Here is a 25,259-nt window from a genome sequence, read left to right on the forward strand (position 1 = left end):
ATTGTGTTTTCATTACTATAATTTTTAATAATATTTATTGCTAGTAGAAAAATGTGTACAAAGCATAAAGGATACATATATGAAATTACTAGTTTTGCTCTACACTGAGGTAATACCTCTTATCGTAGAGCAAGAATACTTATCTATATATAATTTTCAACATAAAAGAGAGAATAAAAAAAAAAAAAAATAATAAGATAAAGTAAAGAATACAATTTAAAAAAAAAATTCACAATTCAATACTAATATAGAAGGAGTACAATAAAAATTTAAGAGAATAAATTGATTTTAAACTATTGCGTGTACGCAACGGATAACATTAAGAATATTGATCAGCATTTAAACGATAATAACAATATTGCAAAAGTGGTCACACGCGTTCTTCGACAATACCGCGATCGCGGTTTATTAGGTAACGCGCAAGCAAGTGCACTGTAGTATGCACACACAAACACGTATACACGTGTAGGGAAAACGATGGGAAAAAAGATCAAATGTTTAATCAAATACATAATGACGTTTACGTTAAACGGTTCGACGTGGGCAAGCCGTACGTACGATTGTTATTAATGTTATGCAGACCAACCGTTGAGACGGGCCGAAGACGTTCGGCCCCGTCGCCGCGACCGTCTAGGAGAGTGGTGGAAACGGCAGCGCAGTGGGAACACCGGAGGAGAACAAATAGAAGAAGAAGAAGAAGAAGAAGGTTTCAGGAACCCTTGTGCACATCACTTTTACCCAAACGATCTTCAGTACGTGCGCGCTGACGGGTGAGATTACAAATGCACAATCGTCGCTAAAGCTGAAGGATCCGCACAGGTAAGTCGACTACTATACGCATCGAATCCGTATGGTTTTATAAATTTTATGTAGTTTTAAGTGTTTCCGACGCGAAAATTCGAGTAGCATGTTTAACGTCGACACTTACGAGATTTTTATAAAAAATAATTCGGTACTCTTCAAAACAACACATTATTTAAACTTTACATTTTATCTTATTCTTCGTGCAGATGTATTCGTTGGTTAAAGTGAAAACCGATTTTTTTTTTTTTTTTTTTTTTTTTTTGTCGCTTACGAAAAACCATAACGCAGCATCAATCGCACGACGTAATCGGCCAAATAAAACGAATTAAAAATTTAATATATTCTCCTGCCGGACCGGACCGGACTTGTCGATCGACCGCAAATCGGTCGGACGGTGTGGTTTTTAGAGGGGAAAAAAAATCATACGTTCCGCGACCATGTATTACGACGATGAATTATTTATGTAAACGAAACAACGATGTTTGTGACATTTTTTCGTCGGCCGTGCCGGGCATAATATTGTGTGTTAAACATTGCGAGATCATCATGCGGTTACATAATTATGTTTATCGCGGTCGACTCTTGGGCGGCTGTACGGAACGCGCGAGTACATTAAGTAGATACAGCGAAGAACACTATGCGCGTCCCGATCGGAACACCAGAAATACTGGTCTCGTGTGAATTATTTTTTTAGATTTTTTTTTTCCCCTCCCGGATGACACTACAAACTGTAACCGGGGTCTGGCGACCGGTCAATACCGGTCCGACGGCTCAGCTCGCGCAGCGATCTGAGAACAGATAATAATCCCGCGTAAATAATATACGTGTTTTTTTTTTTTTTTTTTTGTACGCATAATATACGCGTTACGTTTATGTAATAACAGTGAACGATTAATTACTGGTGTAGTAGTAGTGTATGCTACCGGTATTGTGCACGTACGTAATCCATTCTTGTAAACGTTTCCCGTCCGAACTTGCGACGCGCACAGGATACAACTAAACCGAACTGTAACGGCTAGAAAACGGCGTGGCAGTAGAAAGTCACAAACATATTTTAATTCTAAAATCATTTTTTTTTTTCACCCCGTCACTCGAAATAATTGATTTCCGTCACATCTCGGTTTGTTGGGAATCACGCGGGTTAACAAGAAAAGTGTATTTGATAAGTATTACTTATTGTTACTATAGGTATTATTTTTGATTCAAATATTGCTTATTATATAAATACTACTGCGCACCATCGATCCTCGACTTTCTTCGTTCACTATCCGCTTAACATGTAAATCTAACACGTGGACAGTCATGATGTAACAGGAAAAACCATGATTTTTTTTTTTTTTTTTACAATTCTAATTCGTAGTTGTATGTATACTTCATGTACACAGTGTTAATCGTGGGAGAATAAATACCAGTTCATCTTTTTTTAATAAATAGAATTTCAGTTAACCGTTGCAACGCGTTGTGTTGATACGAATAATCTACGATTAGATTATTGTCCTGTTTTTTTTTTTTTTTTTCAAATTCTAAGTGAGACGAGAAAAGTATTTTCAACGTAGTTATACGTCTGGGTAGTCTTATATATATATATTTATATATTCTTGAAGTACTTACTTAAGTACACATTATGTTGCTTTTGATACAACGATGATATACGTATAAAATAAATAAGCGTTCTACGTTAAACTACGTTCTTCTCTTTAAGACCTTACATACGGACCGATTACACAATAATTTTTTAAATCAATCGTATTTAATATCAATCATTATTTTTAGAAGTCAATAAACTATATTAAATAACATTAGTCATGAGTATTCGACATAGGCAATACACTTCAATAAAATGATATATTATGATATCATCAAAGTAATGTATTAAAATAATATCGGCACATTCCGAAAGTCGTCGACCGTCATATACGCGCGAACAATACCTATGTTATATATTATTTGCAGATTCGTTTCCTGTTGGATGGGTTCATAAATAATGAAACTGGTTTGAAGATTATTCAGACATCGCAGTTTTTTCGTTTACGTGATGCAATAAAATGCAAAACAAATAAATGCATAATTCAGTCGAGAGGAACTATTTCTTTTAATCGTTACAATCGAATGTGGCAACGATCCTAGTATACCAATAATCGCATTACGTGTATTATATGTACTGATATTGTTCGGAGAAACCTCAAACCGTAATATATATAAAAATGTTATAAATCCATAAAAGACTCACGTAGTACACGATATTGGAGCTGATAACATTATGCAAAAGAAAAAATTCATTAAAACATTTGCGTGGAGTGTGTTACTATACGGATGTGAAACTTGGACTATCAGGAAAAATGAAAAGGACCATTTAGAAGCAATGGAAATGTGGATTTGGAAAAAAATGAACAAAATATCATTGGTCTAAAAGAAAACAAATGAGCAAGTATTAAAAGATGTAAGAGAAAAAAAGGAATATGATAAAACGTATATTAAAAAGGAAAACGGAATTAATAGAGCACCTATTCATGTATAACACACTCATGAAAAATATCTTCAAAGGAAAGATCTTGGGGGAAAGGCCTAGAGGACGCCCAAGAACATCATATATCCAAGACCTCGAACATCTCGTGGAAGTCGCAACCTATTCAAAATTGAAAAACATGGCAAATGATAGAGACTTATGGCAACAAGGCAAGGCCTTTAGATGATGATGAACGTTATTGCGTTCGTTTTAAAATTTCTCGTAGCGTCTGTACGGGTCTTCACGAACATCACATACGTCCGCCGGTGTTCGACAGGATCGTCGGTTGGAATAACACATCGATTCACTGAATCGAATAAAATCAACACGATTCGCTGCGAATCGAAATTGTCCGTATTGAATCTACGACGGAATTACACTCGTTGTACCTACAACACTATATATACAAATGTACGTATTTATCATACGCGCCCATCGTGCAAGTTAAGAATTTATCCTTCGTGCGCAAGCATTATAATCGGTGTAATAAAAATTCGCCCGATACTTTCTCCTTCGATACGGATCCTGCGTCTTCGTCTAATGTCCACGGTAAACGATGCGCACAACTATTCGTGAATCCTATTGTTCTCGTATTTGACCTACGTGCATGTATATGTATATATATAAGTACGCAATCATGCCGACTGAATTAACGCGTTACGTCACCGTGTTTACATACACAACGTACAAATATATTTATTATATGTATATTATTTGTATACGCTATATCTGAAACATGCGGAGAAGGTTTACAATATAACGGGTCTACAATAGATAATGGCGTGCTAAAAGCGATGTGATTAAAAACTGTCGGTAAAGGTGTACCTTTGACGAATGATTGGCATTCGTGCGAAAATATGCGTAAGGAATGTTGTGTTCGTGCGCCGGTTACCACACGATATTCTGCGCGAGGTCGTATCTAGAAATTATTTTCGGGGGAGGGGGGGTCCAAAACATGTGTATTTTAGTTTTATTGAATTTAGATTTTAGCTTTTGACGTTTGGTTAAAAATAAGACAGAAAAATATTTAATCTACTTTTATTAAAATGAACATCATATTTTCGTATGATATTATGATTATAAAATTAAAAGCAGTCAATGATTAATTGGAGCTTAAGTCATTTTTGACTGAAAATATTTATGTTGGTATTAAAAATAAATAAATATTTTAAACGTTCGTAAAATATTGAAGAAATTTCGGTGGGGGGGGGGGTCCAAACACCCTGGACACTCCAGATACGGCCTTGATTATGCGTTTCGCAATGAAACATTACCCGACGAAAGATAACACACCGTATGTGTATTGTTTATCTGTAATCGCAAGCTTAACAGTTTTTTGGAACACGCTAAATGAAATGCGTTTCAAAGCGTCGAGTTCGGTATTTTGGTTTCGAAATCTAGAATTGTTTCGTTCGACGTACTCCAAAACGATACGAAAGTTATAATCCGATAAACAAATAATAGCAAAAATCGTAACGCTGCAAACACCTTACTGTTAGTATCGGGCCCGTACTGGCCCGCCGGGCGACCGTGCAGATGCCCATGATAATTACGATGCACGATGCGCCCAGAAAAATGACCGCTACATTAAGATTTTGGAGAGATATCCATTGTTTCTCATTATCGAGTAATAACCCGATGGTCTTCAGTAATACGCCATTGAAAAACGTTTATATTTTTGCGAAGACAAGCGTTAAACCTGAATTATGATTCTTTAACCTGTAATCTATTGTGCCATTGGTAACGTGAAGGATTAAATAACAAAAATTAAGGCGCCCTAAAATATTTTCGTAACCGTCCCATAAGAGCAGCCAGTACGGGCCTGGTTAATACCAAATACTTCCATAAGAGAGCGTGCGTAAGTCACCTTACTATCGCTTGTCACCGATTGCTCGACGAAACATGTGCTTTTTAGAACCGCGTAATGGCCACGAAGACGCATTACGACGTGACGTGTACTTTTAGGTATCGGAAAACGAAATAATATATGCATATTATTATTATTATTATTATTATTATTATTATTATTAACGAACGCGGAGAAACTTAGTCGCGGGGACATTTTTCTATTAAAAAAAAAAAAAAACTATTCGTCCAAATCATTAATTACGTGTTAACGGTACGGATGACTCGTCGGTTTCTTTCCTATTTTTCAGTCCGTTCGCCTTCTCGTGGACTATTACATCGAAAAAATACACACGTGTGCCGCGAGTGTATACATATTTTTAGACACACGCACGCGCACACGTACTTTCTTCCGGAAAGACTCGCGGACGGTTCTGCGGCAGTCATTAGAGGAAAATAAGAGAAAGCCATAGTTATTATATTATTATTGTTTATACGCGCGTAGAAGGTTCACGTAGGAAAAAAAATCAGCTCTAGGTGCAAGTCAGTCGGTAGGTCACGGCCTCGAGGGTGGGGGTCAAACGCGCAGTGGCTATTAATAATAATATATTGTTCGTCACCTCGTCCAAGTAACCGAACAAGTGTACACGAACAGCGTGAGTTGTCGATCGCACCTTTTCGCCGAAGGATTTGCGCAGAGCAGAGAGAGAGAGAGAGAGAGAGACGAAATCGAAAGCCGCCGGGGCAAAGGTCGCGGCACTGCGCGCGGAAGGAGAACGCGCGATGATTGCGTACACGTTGTTCCCGCGAAGACGATTGCGCGTCCGTTTTCATCGTTACGTAAACGGCAGACATTCCGATTGGCGTTGGAGGCGCCCGCGGTCCAGGAAGTTCATTTGGAAGTTCACGACGGCATAATGTCAGAAGATCGTGCGCACGCAACACCGATAATAGAACGTTACGCGGTCGTAAGATCCAGACCCGGTCCGCGACCGATACCACTACACGTTACCTGACAACCGGAACCGTAACCAGGGTGAGACGAGCGAGGCACTTGCCCTGCGCGCCTGAAGCTGGGGGGCGCGAAAATATTAAATAATTTATTTATTTTAAGAATAGTTTTATTTCTTGTTTTGCGAGAAACCCAATTACAATTTTTCAGATTATTCCGAATCATATTATACATGTTAAAAGCTTTGAGTGTGACAACCCTACAACCTAGGGGGAGGGGCGCATCGTTTCAATTTTAACTTAGGATAAGAAACGGCTCGGTACGGCTCTGCCTGCCAGTGTTCTTCGTCCGATACGTACGATACAACGGGCGTTTGTCGTCGGTAAACATATAAGCGTATTACTTCTACCGTTATTACTACTATCTTTTTCGGTGATTGTCGTAAACGCAACGTTGACCCTCGTCCAACACTTTCGTTTTATGACCGCCGAAGTTCAATTAAATTAAATATTTAGTTTAATAGTTTAATAACTATTTTAAAATACCGGAAACACGTTTTTGAATTCGGTGGTGGGGATGGGGGCCACGAGTGAACTCTCAAAGCCTAACCTGACCTGCCCAAAAAGTGTTTAGCCTCTCCTTTGTTTAACAATCCCGGTTACGCCACCGCGTTCCCACGCGTCACCAGGTTTATCACCGCAGCGAGACGTGTTCGCTTTCCGTTCGCGTCTCATGTTTATTCTTACCGATAACGTCCGTGACGCGTGAGACCGTTTGTAGCGTTTGCACCGTTCGAAGCGCAGCACTGCGGTCACTTTTGACTCGTAATATGGAAACCTTCGGCGAAATAACGATCATCCGAGAGCGCTTGGCGTCTTTTGCGCCTAACGAGAACGCAACGGCTGTATCATTTTTCACGCGATTCGCAACGGGTCCGCTGGCGAAACGGTTTGCCGTAAAACGTTTTCTTACGCGGAGGCGTCGCGGAAACGACTTTTGACGAGCACCGGCTGCGAACGGTATTCCGTTAGTTTTGCGAACTTGTCGATGTGAACAAATGTCACATACGCATTATTTATGGCGCGTTTAATCATGAGTTGTAGGCTGTAGAAATTAGCGGCCTAAAATTTAACATTGGCTACACGTTTGAGCAGAGGCGGCTTGATCATGAATTTTGTGGTTCACTGAACTACTAAAAAGTTTGGGATGGGTGTCATTTTAATATATGGGTACTTGGTCTTGGCAACTGGCAGCGGTAGGTAATATGCAATTGGTAATTTAATAGAAATTAGGTACATTTTTGTACCTTTTATAACTTTTTGGTAGGTGGGTGGGTGGTATTAACTATGCTTGAACCACCAACTGAAAAATGTCAAACCGCCTATGCGTTTGAGTCGCATGAGACGAACCGACGAATAAAACGACATCGCTTTCATCTTTCGTCTGCTGCGCGCAGGATAATAAACAACACAACAGAAGGCATTTATCGTAGACCATTGCAGTGATCATCGTGATATTGTGTATGTTTCGAGCAACGATCACAGCGATTGAATTCGAAATATACTTTTAACGAAACTAGATTCAACGTTTTTTTGTTTTTTTTTCATACGACTATGCAAATCGCACGTAATAAAACGATTTCGTTAAAAATGTTTACAACATTTTCGAGAACAATTTAGAACATCTATTATCTAAGTTACAGAAATAATGAATATTATTCTTTTATCATTTCAAAACAAAATTATTTGTTTCGTTCAAAAATTATACAAGTATACGAAGAACGAAATAGTTTTCTGTTGAACAAATTTTTGCGCTTTCTGTTTTTTTATGCTTGTACGTCTTGGGAAATTAATAGAACCACGAACAATGACCTTTCGCGGTATTTTATGGTACGCCCTACTTCCAAAGTAACAATGGTTAATGCATATGAATATTTTGACGCGCATTCATTGAAGTTAGAATACATGCACATCGATCGGTCGTAGTTCACTTTTCGGGGATACTTGAATTGCATCCGGTACATTTGTTTAAATATCTGTTCATATCACTTTTATCACTATTATGCTCAAACGCATGTAAGCATTATCCATTTCGTGTAGGTCGCTGAATTATTGTTTCGCACGCCCCCACACATTGCTTTGGATCACAAGTTTAGAATTCAGAACTAGTTTTGTAGCAGTACACTAACAATCGCTACCGATTTCCAATATCGATAAATATCGAAATATCTAAATCGATGTCAAATGATATAGCTTGTTACGGGAAGCAATTCGAACGTGGAAAAAGTAACCTAACCAGATGCCGGGAGACGACTGTTGTGCACCGCACTTTTCGATCCACGACCACGTTAGCAACGACCCATCGCGTGTGCATACCGACAACAATGTCTCTCCGTATCACAAAATACTACTCGTCTATACGTAAATCCACGTTCAGCGGTTCTGATCTTGAAGTGTTGTCGGCCGACACGTCGGAGTAAGCCGACCTGTTGTCGAAACTCGAAGTGAAGAATATTATCAACGGTTCGAAGGTCGAGGCGGTTTTTTTTTTTCAAATGTTTTACGGGATCGAAATGTGGAGTACAACGATTTAAAAAAAAAAAATAAAAAAAAAATACACTTGTAACCGAAGAAATCGTAGAAAACCGACGTGTGAGCCCCGCGTGTTCGACACGGCAGGTCGGCGGTTTATTAGGTACTCAAACGTTTCTAGCGCGCGAAATCGGATCCGCAATGCGACTCGCCCCAACAAAACGGTGACGACCTGGTCGCGGCGTCGTCCTCTTGACGATCGCTACCCGACCGGTTGTCGTCAGTCGCATCGTGACGATAGGGCCGCGTGTGTCATCATCGGTCGCGTACCTAACGATGCTCCCACATAGCGGTAGCGGATAACGCGTGACCTTCCTTTCTCTTCGAACGGCGGTCGGTTCTTGCAACAGATATCTCGCGCCGGTCCCGACCGAAGGCCGAGGCGCTACGTCGTCGCCTCGTTGCGGTTTCGCGCGGAAAACAGACGTCCGTCCGCAGCGAAGAGTATACCGCGTTCGCAGAGCCGCGTTTAATTGGGATGTTGGGGGGGGGGGGCAAGAGGGAAGAAATTGCCCCGGGGTGGCGAAATTTTTTACGATCGACATGAAATAAAAAATATATGATTATGAATTTTCTTGTACGACCGTATAACACTGCGATGCGTGTATGATTTCGTTGGTGAATACCACGAAAAAGCCGCGCTCTACTACCGCTGCACGTTACAAGGCGATAAGAATTAAGAACTTGTTCTAGCCGATTATGCCTTGTCACATTCGGCAGTCTCACGTCTTACTTATCGTTATACATTTTAAATATAAGTAATAACGTGCTGTTTAAAATATAGAGGTACATAACATAGATATTATTAATTTGTAAACGTATTGCTCTTGCACGGTACACTTCTGTCCTGCCCGTTAATACGTTACCGACTGTAATCGATAGCGTTGTGTATACGGTTTTGAATTGACATTTTCTTAAGGGCGGCATATTTTAATTTGCCCCGGGGCGGGTACATAGCTTAACGCGGCGCTGTTCATTCGTCGCACACCACCGGTACATGGGATTGCGATAACACCACGGGAAAACGGCTCAAAATAAAGCGCCGCCCGAAATCCAAAATAAAAATTTCTCTGGACCGACAGAGCGAGGGAGTTATGCAACCGCTCGTTTACCTGTAGGGGTGTGAACTGATTACGAACTTATCGAACGACGGTCGTGGATCTTATTCGAAAAAATCGATTTCTACACGTGTCCTACGTAGTAACAAACAACAGTGAATCGTAATGGTAAATCGCTTTTGGAATTATTCGGATAAACTCGATAGATACGGTAAACCTATATCCGACGAGTTCAGAGCGAGTTAATAGAATAATAGTTCTGCTCATTAATCTTACACTTTTCAAATGCGTATTGAATAACATTTAAATAATACTATGTTTGTACTTTGTCATTCATTCGTAATCAAATCTCAGGGGATCGAATAGGCTAAGATGTATAGTGCGCATAGTTTTTCGTATTCAAATGTGTATTTTACTTGCGTGGCGCACGAAGGCATAGTCGAGTCATACGTACTTGCATGTTCTACTGCACAGATACATGCACGCACGAAGACGTATATAAGTGTCTGAAGACACTGCAGACAACTGACAAACTTTCCCTGAAAAAAAAAAAACAGCTCCATAAAAGGCGACGGACACGAAATTGGCGCTGCTCATCAGCATATATCCGATCGAAAACAACAATTTCGCGCGTGACGGATGAAAAACCATAGTGGAATAATGAAACGGGTCTGGAAAACGACACTGTACACCGTTTCAAACAAAAATCATAAAAGACACGTCACCAAGATGCGTGATGAACATTTTAAGCTCGAAATTTTACATTAACAGCGTAACGACAACAATAATAATATAATATGAGTCTGTGGCAATAACAGTACTCACTATTAATATAATTACAATAATAACACGTATTTTAGGACGAAAATACCCGCAACCATCTGTGGAAAATGTTAAAGATCGCACGGTACGAGAGGACCTTGGAAAATTTAAACGTTTTTTTTATTTATTTATTTTTTTTTACCGTTTTTCTACGGAATACTACTAATTACTTGAGTGTACTATTACCGAGTATACAGCACAGTGCTATTTACAACCGCTCGAGTGCCGTTCGCAATGAAAGCTGCGTCCGTGGCCTAAGCGATATATAAATAGGTTGCCTGCGAATGATTTAGTCTAAAACGCTGAGATGACATGACGATGATCATGATAGCCGAGCTACAATGAAACAATCGATGTGACCCGTGGGCTATTCGTGGAGCAATGACATCAAACGAGCCACACCATCGTCATGTAATACTCACAGGCGTAGTTGTGTTTATTGTTCAGGGCGTGGAAAAGCGTTATGGACCTGTCTGTCAACCAACACTGTTTGGGTTCGATCAACTTCAATCAACTCCTAGAACACTATGCTAATATATGACTGTTCGAAAACCCGAATTGAAATGGTATTCGTCCGGTTTGCTCCGCTAGTGGTGTACAAAAACTTGGTTAGGGCACAAACTTCGTTTCGACTTGGTACGAGTGGTGGATATTATTTCACAGGCGGCAGACGGGACTCATTAGACATGTCGGGGGATGTAACCACTCGAGAAAATATAAGTAGACGTAAACAACGATAAAATCGCCCGAAAATCCACTGTTGTTGCGATGAAAAGCGATTTACATTATCGGTGTGTCCAAAGAAGTTGTTTTCAGCGGTGTGTAAGGGACGAGCGCGAGCCGTACGGTTTCGATATATTTGTGCGTACGTACGCGTCGCTTGAAAACAAAATGAATAGAAAAATAGAAAAGGCACATGCGCATATATTATATGCGAACGAGACGGTCGTAAGGTCCTCGACAAAGTCGGCTGCATGCGTTATTACGATTATTGTACAGGCGCGAGAGGAGGCGTTGTCGACACGACGGCTGTCTAAACAATAGATGCTACATTGTCGTCAATGTGTTACACGGTTTTCGGGTTTTATTCGGATCAAATCGCACGCGTTCGGTTACGTGACTGGCCTTGATACAAATAATACAGATAATATACAAAGCCTCAATTATACAGCATTATGACCCGTTCGTGATTCCCTATAATCATACGTACGCAGGTGGAAAAGGTTAAAAAAAATAAAATCGTATAAAAAACGCCAACATAATGGAGATGTGCGTCTACGCGATAGTATACACGAATATATGTATACAAGTACATATATATATATATATTATAAAAACTATTACAATCGACACGGAACAATTTGGGCGGAGGAATACAATTTGAATTAAAATATTTAAAGAAATATTTTAATTAAAAATCGTACGCCGCATTGAGAGCACACCCCCGTGATCGAATTGGTCCCGTGACGAAGGTTGTCCTCAAACGCAGGACGTTATTAAATAATAAACGTGCGAGAGTGCACACGTATAAATGACGTTCTATGACGGCGCTCGGTCCTTACCCAGGATCATCTCTCCGCGACTTCTTAATGTGAGAAATACCGTTGAGCAATCAAACCCCGGAATGTATTTCACAACCGCGTGCGCGCGTTCTGCACATTTAATTGCGATCTTATTTATAAACACGCCAAACAGTAACATCTATTTTCCGCGGCTCCTTCACACGCACGCTCATTGTTGCAGTGAAAGTGATAATTTTTACGAGCAGCTCTTTATGTATTTTTCTTCTGTCGTGTTCCTCGGCACCGAGTTCCGATTAATTATTCCAATATAGATGCACAAAAACTTATTTCTAGATATCATCGTATGACTACGAAGGATACCAAAGAACTACCACGTTTACCACTTGACCGGTGTTTTTTATTTTTATTGTTATCATATTTTATAACAAAACGTTCAACATATCACGAAAATATATATAAAACATTCATTGCATACACACACGCACTTTTTATTAATAATAATATTAACTAAATTTAAATTACTACTATCGGTCATCAAATTTAAAAACTCGTTTCACATATAATTAAAATTGAATCATAAACAAATTTGGTGTTAAGACATTACTTGGATTGAAGTAAACAAAAGTTCAAACTACCACTAGATATACGATTATATAAATTATTCCTACGACGATAGATACGACTGAATTATTTAGATAAACATTATAGTCGTAGCTGACTTTAATCATTTAATATGAAAAAACGTCTTTTTATAAATACTTTTTCGGTTTAATATTTATCCAAGCAAAATGTGTACAAAACAAAAAAATACTGAGTTGTATATGGTATATTATATGTACATAATACATACGTTTTGGTTCGATCGGCAAAATGTATTATTGTATGTGTACATGCGGACATGCGATGTATTATGTTGCGTAATGTGATCGAACCAACAGCAAACTGAAATCATGTAACACTATCATTAAATAATAATTCACTAAATTGTATAAGGCCACAAGAATAGTAAAATCTTTATTTATGTTCTGTGTAAATAAATAAAAAGAAAAAAGACTTTTTTATGCTCGACCGTCTGGATCGGATGACCTGTAAACAAAATTACTAACATGTTTTTACCGACTGACATATTAATATTTCTTTGATCACGGTGAAAAGGCAAATTTTACAGACAATAAAAGTTTTTATTATCATAACTCCAAAAAACAATGAAAATTAAATTCTTAACACGATGGTAAATCGTAATCGCATTTATGTTGACGAAATGAATAGTAGGTATCAAAATTAAGATAAGCCTATACATAAATCACTTATGTAAATAAATACTTCGATAAATGTCACTTACACCATATTTTTAATATATATAAAAATATAAACTTGCTGTGTTTTATTTGAAAAATTGACATAACCTAACCTTAAGCAGCAAAAACGAATATACTTTTTATGCGTTATAAACTCATAAATAACTACCGTTGAAATTAAAAAAGCAATAATGTTTTCGGAATTGTAAAAATATTTTTAATTTAATTATTTATACTATGTTTTATAAGCCAATAAAATTAATATATGTCGATAATTATTGTCGTACATAAAATTCCTAGGAGAAAGTCAACATTATTTCCATTGTACAATTTAATGTTCTCTTTAAATAATTTACAAATGTTTTTTTCACGTACAAATATTTTAAAACCCTTAATATACGATACATGTAAACATATAATCTCAATAAAATATGTTAACTATCCATTAAAAAACAATTTATTCCACATACTACAATCGTTGTGTTCGTAATATTTAACGTATTAGCCGGTGAGACAGCACATAGTGTTGTCAAACATTTAGCCATAAGTTATATTCAAACGTTTAGTATCACGTGCTATGTGTAATAATAAAATAACATGAAATGTATAAAAAATGTATAAAAAATTATTAAATATTAGTTATGAAAAAACGTATCAATGAAAATAAGAATATTATAATATAAATATACATGTTACCGGCAATATAAACAATCCGGTATTTTGTAATTATTGAATTATTGTTTTATTTATATTGCCTAAAATAGGTCAGCAATTTGCATAATGCCTAGGCATTTTGCAAAATACCTGAAGTATCCGTATTGCCGGTAACATACATATATATGATATATACTTTCGATGTATATGGATTATGGTTGATCGATGACCGCATAAACTACACGTATGAACCGTTTTCTCCAATTCGTACTGAATGAGAGTACAATATTTTTTAAAATGTATTATATCACGACAAGCATCGTAGATTTTACTGTTGTTGCCTTTGCTTATTTGCTTATACATACAAGTTTTTACGTGTTTTATATTTACTCGTATATGCAAACATTACACAACGAATGATGTTCGTTTATTCTTTTTTCTATTAAACTTCGTTGAAATGCATAGAAATCTTTGCTGAAGTTATTTCCAAATGATATGATGCGGCACACGAAACGTAATACATTTTTCATAAAACGCAAATCTTTCCGACTATGTGACTATTTTGTTTCAAAATCATCCAAGGTTGGTATTGGACGCAAGACTTGTCGATCATGAACAGATATCACTGTATTACTAAACAAATCGATTATACGAATTGATCGTGTCTTCATAATTTGCTCAACATCATCGAAAACCAATTTAATTTTTTCGTCGAATAATATTATAATTTGCGTGTTGTGATAATATAATTTCTATCTGCGCACCGTTCACATTCTACTCATTGATGTATGGACTTTTTATTCGTTATTATTTTCTCTTCCACGCTGTACGAGTACAATGATTACAATGTAATATCCAATAATTACCGAATCAAAACCCACATTCGTGATGTCATGAAATTCAAAGCAAATAAGTAATCCTTATTGTTTATACTTAAACGTGGTTTCACACACCGAATGACGAATATAACTGGCACGAGTAACTTGATCGGGGAAAAAGCTCATTGGCAATGCCCTAGTAAAATTTTTTATTCAATTCATTCATAATATGTATAAGACATTTTATTGTAACACGGCTCGATTTCGTTGTAGACGTTGTTATGGGTTTTCAGTTAGGGGGCGACAAAACGTGTTCTTTATAAGGGGATTTATGTGAGTTGATAATAAACTGGTTTATAGTACGTAGATGTTGAGGGTTAGGTTAGGTTAGGTATAGCACATAATAATACAATAGCGTACAAACGTATACAATTATAATATGCTGCTAACCTGTGTGTCAAAACTTGGGTGGTTTGCTTCTCGTTAGCATAGGGCCATCGACTTCCGAGTCAAAAATATCACTTACAATTGTTGTTTATTACAAAACGTGCAAGATCGATGGTAAACCCGGTCCCGGCGCGTTCTCGTACGCTTCGCGCGCCTCTTCAGTCGGTCCTACCGATAAAAATCATAGAAAAACAACGTTTAACAGGTTTTCTTTATCTGCAGTACTCCACGAACTTCGGATCGCACTCCCGGTTAAACGTAATACGATTTTTTACAAAACGTAATGAACAAATGCGTCTAATTAAAGCTGATCACGTGAGTATTGGTTACGAGGTTTACCTAACTTTTAACCGGAACCTGTCCGCATACGAACAACCTGAGCTATGTGCCCAGCGGATTTTCGAGAAATCCGCGATATCGCTGTTAAGTGTCGATAATACCTGTACACGAAGAACATCAGAAGTGCCTACGCGATCCAGTGCTGCAGCGTTTCGGAACATCGGCTGGTACGCGCGCACACACGATCGATAAATCATTGCAATGGTATTGTTATGCTTCCGCCGGGTCGGTCGTCGATTCTAAACGGTTAAATCATCTAAGTCAGTGCTTCCCAAACTTTTTCGCCCTTTTTGATTTAAGGTTTTTTTCAGGGCGCCCTTCTCTAAGTCATAAGGAAAATGTTAGACCCGACAGTGTTTCGTGACGGCGCGGCGCCCTTATGCAAACATCGCGGCGCGCGCCTTGGGCACCTACGATCTAAGCGATCAATCACTTAGGGCACGTCGCGCGTACAATTCGATCGATGAAAACCGAGTAAACGTCGATACGGCTGTGCTACCGTATCAATTACGATGTTAATATACCAGCGCGATCGTGGGGCACGGTAACGGTTCGTTTTTCTGCTGTTTTACACCGGTGCGACGCGCGTGAAAACACGCGCACGGACGAAACAACAGAACGTCATCGCGACAAGACTGTCGTGGGTGAAAGCGCACATCTGCGGCCAGGCCGCAGCGCATAATCGTACACGTTATTGCCGTCAACGTGCGTTCGTACCCACACGACGTTATGTTCGGCTGCGACGGCTACGACGTGTGATCGAGCGTACGATAATAATTGACGGTAACGTACCCGCGAGGGTTTACGAGCGCGCACGCAGTGACGTGTTTTCAAACTTTTCCAAGGGCAGAGCTTAAATCTGTCTAAAATATAAGCGATACATTCATAATATCATTAACGAACACGCACGAGGTACGAGACACGAATTAACGTTATTTTTCTCCGTACCTTCTTATCAAGCGATTTGTGCGTTTTCAACATTTTTTTTTTTTCTTCTACGAGGTCGAAAACCCCCATCCCTCGCCCGAAAGTGCGAACAAATATTAAACGTAATCGTTTTTACATACAGATAACGGTTTGAAAAATATTTCTACGCGTTCAAAACGTGCCGAGCTAATCACTTTTCCCAACTACGACCGTAAGTGTAATTAGACGGTTGGGTACTGTTACTCCTGTTGTTTGATTAGCTCCCGGATAAGATTACGGGGTCTTTATTTTCAGTTTGCACGATATATTGAATAAATATTTTCAAGTTCACTTTTACTTGATGTTTCGATTTAAAGTAAATACAATTATAGCTTCTTAACTTCGTAGGTTTTTTGTTGTTTGGGTACTTCATAAAAAACGTATTTGTATAAGCCTGACGATTTATTTAAATATTCCATAAGACATATGATATTTAACTGTAATAAACGAAGTACGAGTTTACGGAACCACACAACATATTATTATTATTATTTTTTTTTTTTAATAAATATAATTTTAATATTATGCCTTTCTCACGAATAAAAATATATTTGTCTTCACTTAAAATTAATTTTAGTTTTAACCATATAGGTAAATGTACATTAAGAACTTAAGTATCTGAACGATAGATTACTAGTATTGGATAAGGAACCATACACGACAGTACCCATACTAATAAAACCCCACGAGAGTCCATTTTCATCAATTTACATCAAATTACCATAGTGCGTGATGAGAATACATTTTATATGTTAGGACACGCGATATATAACATATAAAATGTATATATATATATACATACATAGATATATACAGTATTATAATGTAATCAATGTAGTCAGAGGCGACAGATTTTGAAAATGTTATGGACGGTTCTCTATTTTATAATCACGTGTACAGTTTTACTTGAATCTTACTATACAGTTATATATACTTTAACTAACCTCGAATTAATAAAATATAGTTATTGGTTGTTCTGAATGTTATAACATTTTAATAGTAAAAAAAATAATCATGAAAAATCATAAGACAAGAATTAAAAACTTGTTTTTCCGCACTTTAGAAATGATAATAAATTGATTCGCAACAATTTCCAAATTTATTTCTTCATCACGGTGAACATAAACAATGGAAATATCAATCAACCATGTTTGATTCATTGTGTACTTAATGTATACCTTAATTCTGTCAAGGGCAGAAAAAGATCTTTCTAATGTACATGATGACACTGGTATAAGTAACATTATGCATAATATTTTGTTTGACTCCAGTAATATTTGACAAAGTGCATCATTATTTTCCATTAGCTTCAAGACATTATCAACATTTTTAAATGGCGATTTCCTTGGTTTTGCTTCATCCAAAAATATATTCCCGAGTAATGGCCATTTATCACCATCATAGTCGGATGCATAACATTTAATTATATCTTTATGTGAAGTTTCTTTCTCAATGATAAAGCTTTCGATTAACAATAAATGTTCAATATCATATTCTTGGAACCTTCTACCTAATGAAGCTAATGTTACAACACAATCTCGTAGAATAGATTAATAATAAAGCTTATAAGAATATATTATATTTTTCTTGAATTCTTAAAAAGAATATGTGATTCACTTCCTTCGGCCATTCGTTATGGTGGTTTTCAGATTCTAGTTTAATTTTTCTCTAATATCAATGTTGAAAAAACGTTTTTTCTTTCTCAATTAATTTGTTATAAATTAAATTTATATTTTGAGGATATACATGAGTATATGACAAATATTGATTTTTTTTTTATTATGAGAACAATGGGGGCCTGAACTCCATCTTATCAAGATCATGGGAGGCTAGAGCCCCCGGCCCTCTTGCACACGGCGCCCCTGAATGTAGTCGTCTGCGTGTTTGAAGACGTTAACAATTGTGTAGAGAAAATTATTTTAAAACGTCCCCTCTAGTGGACCATTGAATAGCCAATTTAAATCAACTGACATCGATCGTCCCGAGGTAATGATTATATTATTATCATGTGTTTTATTATACTTATACCGACGTATATCATATTATTACGAGCCGGACGTGTGTACACAATCGTGATCGGTCGGTTACGAGTAAATCAGCTTTATATCGTCAATCATCTGCGTAACACGATCATCAATCATCACGTAGACCTATTATCCTAGTTCAACCCAAGCTAATATAAAATATGCATAATATTACGTACTATTGATTTGAAAAAATATATATATATACATATATATACCCGCACTGATATTAATTAAGCCTCTTTTACCGTAGAAATCACAATAGAACACTGCGGCTTTTGTTAAATCGTTATACCAACGTAATTTCGATACACCGCGACTGCAGTACATTATAATGCTGGTAGATGACACGTAGACAATTCGTGCTTGAGCCGGCCGATATTATTTGATTTCGACGGTGGTTAAGAGAACACAATGGTTCGAGACGCACTTCAACGTGCGTTAACGTTGTTAGCGGTAACATAGTTTATTCCCCCCCCTCCGCCCGTTTGTGTGGAACTAATCATGTATATTTACACAATCAAGCTTCAAATTCAGGTATTCACACACGCGATGACATGTACATGGTTATCAGGGATACGGGGTACATCAACTTCATGGCATATGTTTATCATAATATTTACAATGAATAACTGTTGTCGCTTGAACAGTATTTTATAAATAATACCCATTTTATTGGCGACCCTGAAATCATCGAAGTTCTATTAGATTTACGACGCTGACATTCTCATAAATCTGATCTATTCAGCTCTGATTAGACATTATTACGAAAAAAAACTTTGCCAAAAAAAGACGCACGTGATCAAATTTTAAAAACCCATATTAAAGTCATACAGAGACCATTCGGAATCCCTGTAGATTTCTCGGTCGGAGTGCAGGATTTATAATTCCAAAAGGCTTACAGTAAAATTCAAAGAGCTCTGATCACTCTCCCGTCCCGAAAATCTGTAGCGAACAGCAGATTTTTGCGAATCCGCGATTTCTTGAAGATCAATTACTGTTCGCGAACGCACTGTTGAAAACGCGTCTCGTGAATTAAAATTAAAATAATAACATAACGAACGATCATCACGTCAGTTTCGCACGGATAAAGGGTTTTTATTTATTTATTTTTTTTTTTTTAAGTAAAACTCTCTGTGCATAAGTATTACGCGTGGCGCGTTGTCGACGTCGACCAAAACTCTCGTTTTCGTCATGAATCGGATACGTCAAAACAATTCGTGGACCACGAACAACAACAACAACAACAACAACAACAACAACAACAGCAGCAGCAGCATGCGTTACCGCATAAGCGCATGGTTGTTATAGCGTAGCCGCGAACGACATCATCCTAACCCTGGAGGTCGGGATCGTGACTGACGCGAGCGTTCTCACGGCACTTCTCGTGACGCGTTTTTCTCCGTTCCATTGGTCGTCCGAGTCTCCTCCGCCACCGTTGGAGATAACGTACAGAACGGCGTACGATTTTACAATCGGTTACGATATGACGACTGCTTCGACCACGGACGAGATCGGATCGATCGATAATCATCCCGCTGCGGTAACGCGGAGACCACGGTCGCGCAGCGTAATTGTTCGCGTGATCCGATTCCCCGTCGAACCGGATAAGCCCGTGCGCCCGTAACCCAAACCGCACGTGAATACCGCGCGAAAATTATTACCGTTGTTGTTATTGGGCAACCACTCGCGGGTTTGATCTTATCCGGGACCCCGTGCGAATCGCGCCCGTCTAACTCATCTCGACTTCTCGTTCTTTCGACACACCGTATCGCGCTCACGCTCGAAATGTGTGTCGAAACACGCGTACAATCGTCACCGGTGCAAATCCGTCGGCAACAATACGACTCGGAATCGCTGAACAACCGCCGCGGTCGCGAATCCGCCATTGCTCGCGTGTTTTGCTCTACATTTCGTCTTCTTCTACCCGGCGGCGCGCACGTGCGCACGAACGTGAACACACCGGGCCGGGGGTTACCTTGTTTCGCATGCCCTCCCCCCCTATCACCCCGGGCGACCGTGACGTTTGAAAAACGATTTTCTCGCAGCGGTGCGCGTTTTCGTAGGATTATATTTCCAGTCCTGTCTCCTATTCGATCCAGCGGTGCCGACTGTGGGGGACAGGGAGGGGGGCGGCGGTCGGAGAACTTTTTCCACGGATGTCGTTCCGAGTGAAAGCTCGACCGCGGCGGCGATTAATACGAATCGATGACGCAATCGGGACGGACGAAAACAATAAGAATAACGTAGGAGAAACATACACGCGTATGCACACAGGTGTATTTACGTGCGGAACGGCAGAGCTCTACCTGTTCTAATGCGGATCCGTATGTATGTCGTCGGCGCGCTGCAACCGCAGAAGATGCGCCCGAGCTTGTTGCACAACACCCCGGTGGTTCTATTGTTACGCAAATTATTAATCGACAGCGATTTCATTACGCGCTCGAAAACGTTCGTAAACGGGAACGATTATCGTGGGCGATCCCGTATCGTCGCGTACATCGATTCGCCGTCGTGTAACGCGTCGTCGGAACCTAACCGCCGACGGCTTCAGGTTACGACACGACGTTCGTAGGGTTAAATTAGTTGCCCGCAGGGCCGTCGGAACGTAAGACGATGATAAAATCGAACATAAATATATCCTTAACGTGTGCGTTATGTGCGTTGCACGTGCACGGTACGCGCCAAGCGACGTTTACCTTTCACCTTTCCACTTGTGCGTAACACTTTGTTGTTCGTTGACGTTATTTATTTATTTATTTATTATTTTTTTTTTTTACCGTGTTTCAGTTAATACACGTACGTTCGTAACATATGCTGTCAAATATGTTTGCCGTCAAGACATGGACGCTTGTCACGTTGCTAGCATGTAATTATTATTTAATTGACCCTAACGCACTTGATGTCCGCGCACGTTAATTTATTGTTACGAAACTGAGTAAATACGTGTTTGTGTTGTCTCGGACACAGGTATGGCGTACGGGCAAAGGAAGCCGCCGAACTATCAGCAAAATGAAATGCCACCGACCAGTTTCAGCTGCAAGGACAAAATCGTCGGCGGTTACTACGCGGACCCCGAAACTTCGTGTCAAATGTTCCACGTCTGCGTCAATGTCGTAGGCTCTGGGGTGAGTATACAGAAACTCTCTCGACGTGGTTGCGCGTTGATTGTCAATTGTTACCAAATGTAAAACTTTATTTTTCTTTTTTTAGCTTCAAGATTTCCGGTTTCTCTGCCCGAACGACACGGCGTTCGATCAAGAGAATCAAATTTGCGACGACTGGTATAACATTGACTGCGAAGCGGCTACATTGTATTACAGCGACAACTTTGACTTGTACAAGCTTGGTGAGTAAATATTTTAATTCTTCACGCGTTACACCACGTAAAAGCTTTCGAATTTCGAAAAGGTAAAAAGTACCGTTGAAAATCGAATCCCTTCCCCCGTTGATGATCAAATAGGTTTGTTTGACTCGAAATGTGCGCAGCACATCAACAGTTTTAAAACATTAGCACCGCGTCCTCGTTCGCCGCAATGCTCTTAGTGGTGTTCCTGGACGCGGGAAACGGTATCCGGCCAAAATAGCGAAAAAAATAACCGCGAATGTAAAAATAGCGAAAAAATAACCACAAATTATTAATGGCGAAAATATACGATCTAGTGATAATAATTTTGAAAACCAATTAGGAATTTTAGTGAAAATTATATGCTGTATTATTTAAAAAGTTCTTACTATCATTAGTATTATGATTTGTAATTAACAAATAAAGTCTTTCAGCACAGTTCTTGTACTTTTTTTTATATCTCTGATTGTTCCATAACATTATATACTGTTCTCGTATTAATTATTCTAAATTTCGAATTTTTTTTATTGCATCAATAAATTTCTATATTTTTCCATATAGTAGTGTGGCTTCCTGCTAAAGAATATTCATTATATTATTTATTCATTATAGTTTTAAAACTTATCCAAGTACTATATTAAAATTTATAGTGTTCGAAATAGAAATGATAAAAAACTGCAGTTTCGCTATTATGCACGATCGCTTATTTTAGAACTCGCGATTTTGACATTCGCGGTTGATTGTTTCGCTATTTGAACCGCGGGAAACGTGTTAATACGACGAGCGGTGGGTAATTGATGTGTTGACGGTTTCGCAGGTTCCGGCGGAGCTCAGGCCGTCACGTCCGGCAAAGCGACCCCGATACCACTGGGACCGTCCAGCGCATCGCCCAACACGGTGGCCCTACCGCATCCCAAGTCCAGAAGCCGGCCGTCGCTGTCGGTGCCGGTGAACAATGCGGTGTCGGAGACCGACGACGACTATTACCTGCAGCGGAGCGACTCGTCGGACAGCCGGCTGCAGCACGACCTGTTGCGCGGCAGCAGCTCCGGCAACTTCTTCAGCAACCGGAACCGCGGCGTGGAGAACCCGGATGACTACGATGACACGCGGGTACCATCCGCGAAGGACGTGCCCAAGAAGAACACGAAGGCGCCGTTCAGGAAGCTGTTGACGGGCAAGAAACCCATCGCGGAGTCGTCCACGAGCACCACCACCACCACCACCACCACCGCCGCCGCCGCCGCCGCCGCCACCGCTGCCGCCGCGGTTCAGTGGAACGCTGCTAGCACGACGACCACGGTCAGGCAACCCAGCTACAAGCCAACCACGTACCGGAGCAAGGACCGCGGTCGCGTCAACTACAAAACGTACTTGGACAAGCAGGCCAAAGCGGACGAGTACGATTACCAGAAAGTGGCGAAACCCGCCACCGCTGCGCTACCTGCGACGGTAACCAGCAGCAGCAGCTCGTTCCAAACGACCACGGCCAGAGCCACAAACAACAACGCGTTCCAGACCACGCAGATCAACATTGCCCACACGGACCTACCGGAAAACAATGATTTCCTACGAATCGCACCCACCAACCGCAATAACAACTTTCAATCCACCCGGATCAATGTGGTGCCCGCCAATAACAACAACAATAATTTCCAAGTCAACAACAATAATTTCCAAGCCAACAACAATAATTTCCAAGCCAAAAATAACAATTTCCAAGCCGACAACAATAATTTCCAAGCTAAAAACAATTTCCAAGCCAATAACAATAATTTCCAAACCAACAACAATAATTTCCAAGCCAACAATAACAATTTCCAAGCTAATAACGCATTCCCGGCAAACAATAACAATAATTTCCAAGTAAACAACGCGATCCCGTCCAACAACAATTTCCAATCGAATAAAGTATTCCAGTCCGTCAACAACGTGAATCAGAACTTCCAACAAAATAATAACAACTATAACCAGGGCTTCGTATCGGACAGGATAGCGTCTACGACTGTGCAAAACTTCAAAAATCAGAACCCGACCACAAATAGTTACCAGACCAATGCCTTCCAGCAACAGCAGCAGGGTAACAATGGGTTCCAACAGGGAAACGCTTTCCAATCGGGTAACGCTTTCCAGCCAGACAGCCAGTATCAGAACGTAGCTCCGACCACTCAAAAGTACAATGGGTACCAGTCGACCACAAACGCGTTCCAGACGCCGACGTCGTACAACGCGGGGAACTCGTTCCAGCAACAGCAGCAGCAGCAGCAGACGTCGCTGCAGCCGCAGTTCCAGTCCACCACGGAGCACTTCTCGAAAGATTTCAAGGCGAAGTTTGATCCGTACAACAGTTACCATCAGAGAACGAACGAGGAAGCGGGCGAAACGTTGAAAACGGCGTACAGCACCAACCTGAGGCCGAGCGACCTGAACGCTCTGATCCAGCCCAAGCCCAAGTCGATAAACGCCACGCTGTCCGTCGGGTTCAGCTTCAACAAGGCGGACGGTGGCGTTGCCAAGTCCACGGTGATCGTGCCGGCGCCCACCACGCAGAAGCCGAGGCCGTTCACCACACAGCAGCCCACGACCGCGCAACAAACGACGCAGGCGGTGGCCAGGACTACCGCTTTCGCGGCCGCCCCGAGCACCACCAAAAAGGCCGTCGTCACCAAAGACAAGGACTCTTCGTACGATTACGCGTACTACGACGACAGCAATCACAACGATTACAGCGACGCGGTGCCCGAGGAGTTTTCGAGAATTCAAAACGTGAAACAGTAGTTATAAACAGCCATAACACTCCGATCCGAAAACGCGTGTAACTTTTTGTAAATAAATCGTAGGCTTACGTTGAAAAAAAAAAATAAAAAGAGAGAAAAATTAAAAATTAAAAAAAAAATTAAATAAAAAATTAAAATCCATAATTATAATATACATGTATTTATATATATATAATGTACTATTGTTGTTGATTATCATTATCGTTCAAACTGTTCGATCGCCTCGTGTTCAACCGATCGGTCGTCGTCCGTTTCGTTCGCCGCGGCCGCACCGCGAGCACCGTCGTGAAACGACGCGCCGCCCGGACGCCGCGGGTTCGGCGCGTACCGCAGGAGCTGGCCGAACACCAGGTACCGGGCCACGTCGAAGCGGCGGAGCACGTCGCGCCGGTACGCGGCCATCAGCCGCCTGTTCACCAGGTCCCAGCGGCCCGAAGCGGCCGCACACGTGGCGTTCCACAGCCCGTACGAGCGGCACCACAACGGCCG

At 40.1% G+C, this 25,259-nt stretch overlaps 1 protein-coding gene across 1 annotated transcript; it reads left to right on the plus strand.

Moving 5' to 3' along the window:
* Positions 1 to 708: 708 nt before the first annotated feature.
* LOC112694398 (GATA zinc finger domain-containing protein 14-like) lies at positions 709 to 24,854 on the plus strand. Its single transcript, XM_025569851.1, has 5 exons — positions 709 to 819; positions 21,438 to 21,516; positions 21,618 to 21,775; positions 21,861 to 21,996; positions 22,811 to 24,854. The coding sequence occupies exons 2-5, from the start codon at positions 21,462 to 21,464 to the stop codon at positions 24,769 to 24,771; spliced, it is 2,310 nt and encodes a 769-aa protein (XP_025425636.1). The 5' UTR covers positions 709 to 819; positions 21,438 to 21,461; the 3' UTR covers positions 24,772 to 24,854.
* Positions 24,855 to 25,259: the final 405 nt, after the last annotated feature.

Source organism: Sipha flava, unplaced genomic scaffold (genome assembly GCF_003268045.1).
Source record: "Sipha flava isolate LNK unplaced genomic scaffold, YSA_version1 128_pilon_pilon, whole genome shotgun sequence".
NCBI lineage: Eukaryota > Metazoa > Arthropoda > Insecta > Hemiptera > Aphididae > Sipha > Sipha flava.

What these genes read in the sequence shown, in the direction of transcription:
- LOC112694398 (XM_025569851.1), top strand. Translation starts at nt 21,462, where the DNA reads ATGCTGTCAAATATGTTTGCCGTCAAGACATGGACGCTTGTCACGTTG. An exon ending in GCTTGTCACGTTGCTAGCAT is followed by an intron (nt 21,517 to 21,617) that starts GTAATTATTATT and finishes TCTCGGACACAG; the next exon opens with GTATGGCGTACGGGCAAAGG. An exon ending in TCAATGTCGTAGGCTCTGGG is followed by an intron (nt 21,776 to 21,860) that starts GTGAGTATACAG and finishes TTCTTTTTTTAG; the next exon opens with CTTCAAGATTTCCGGTTTCT.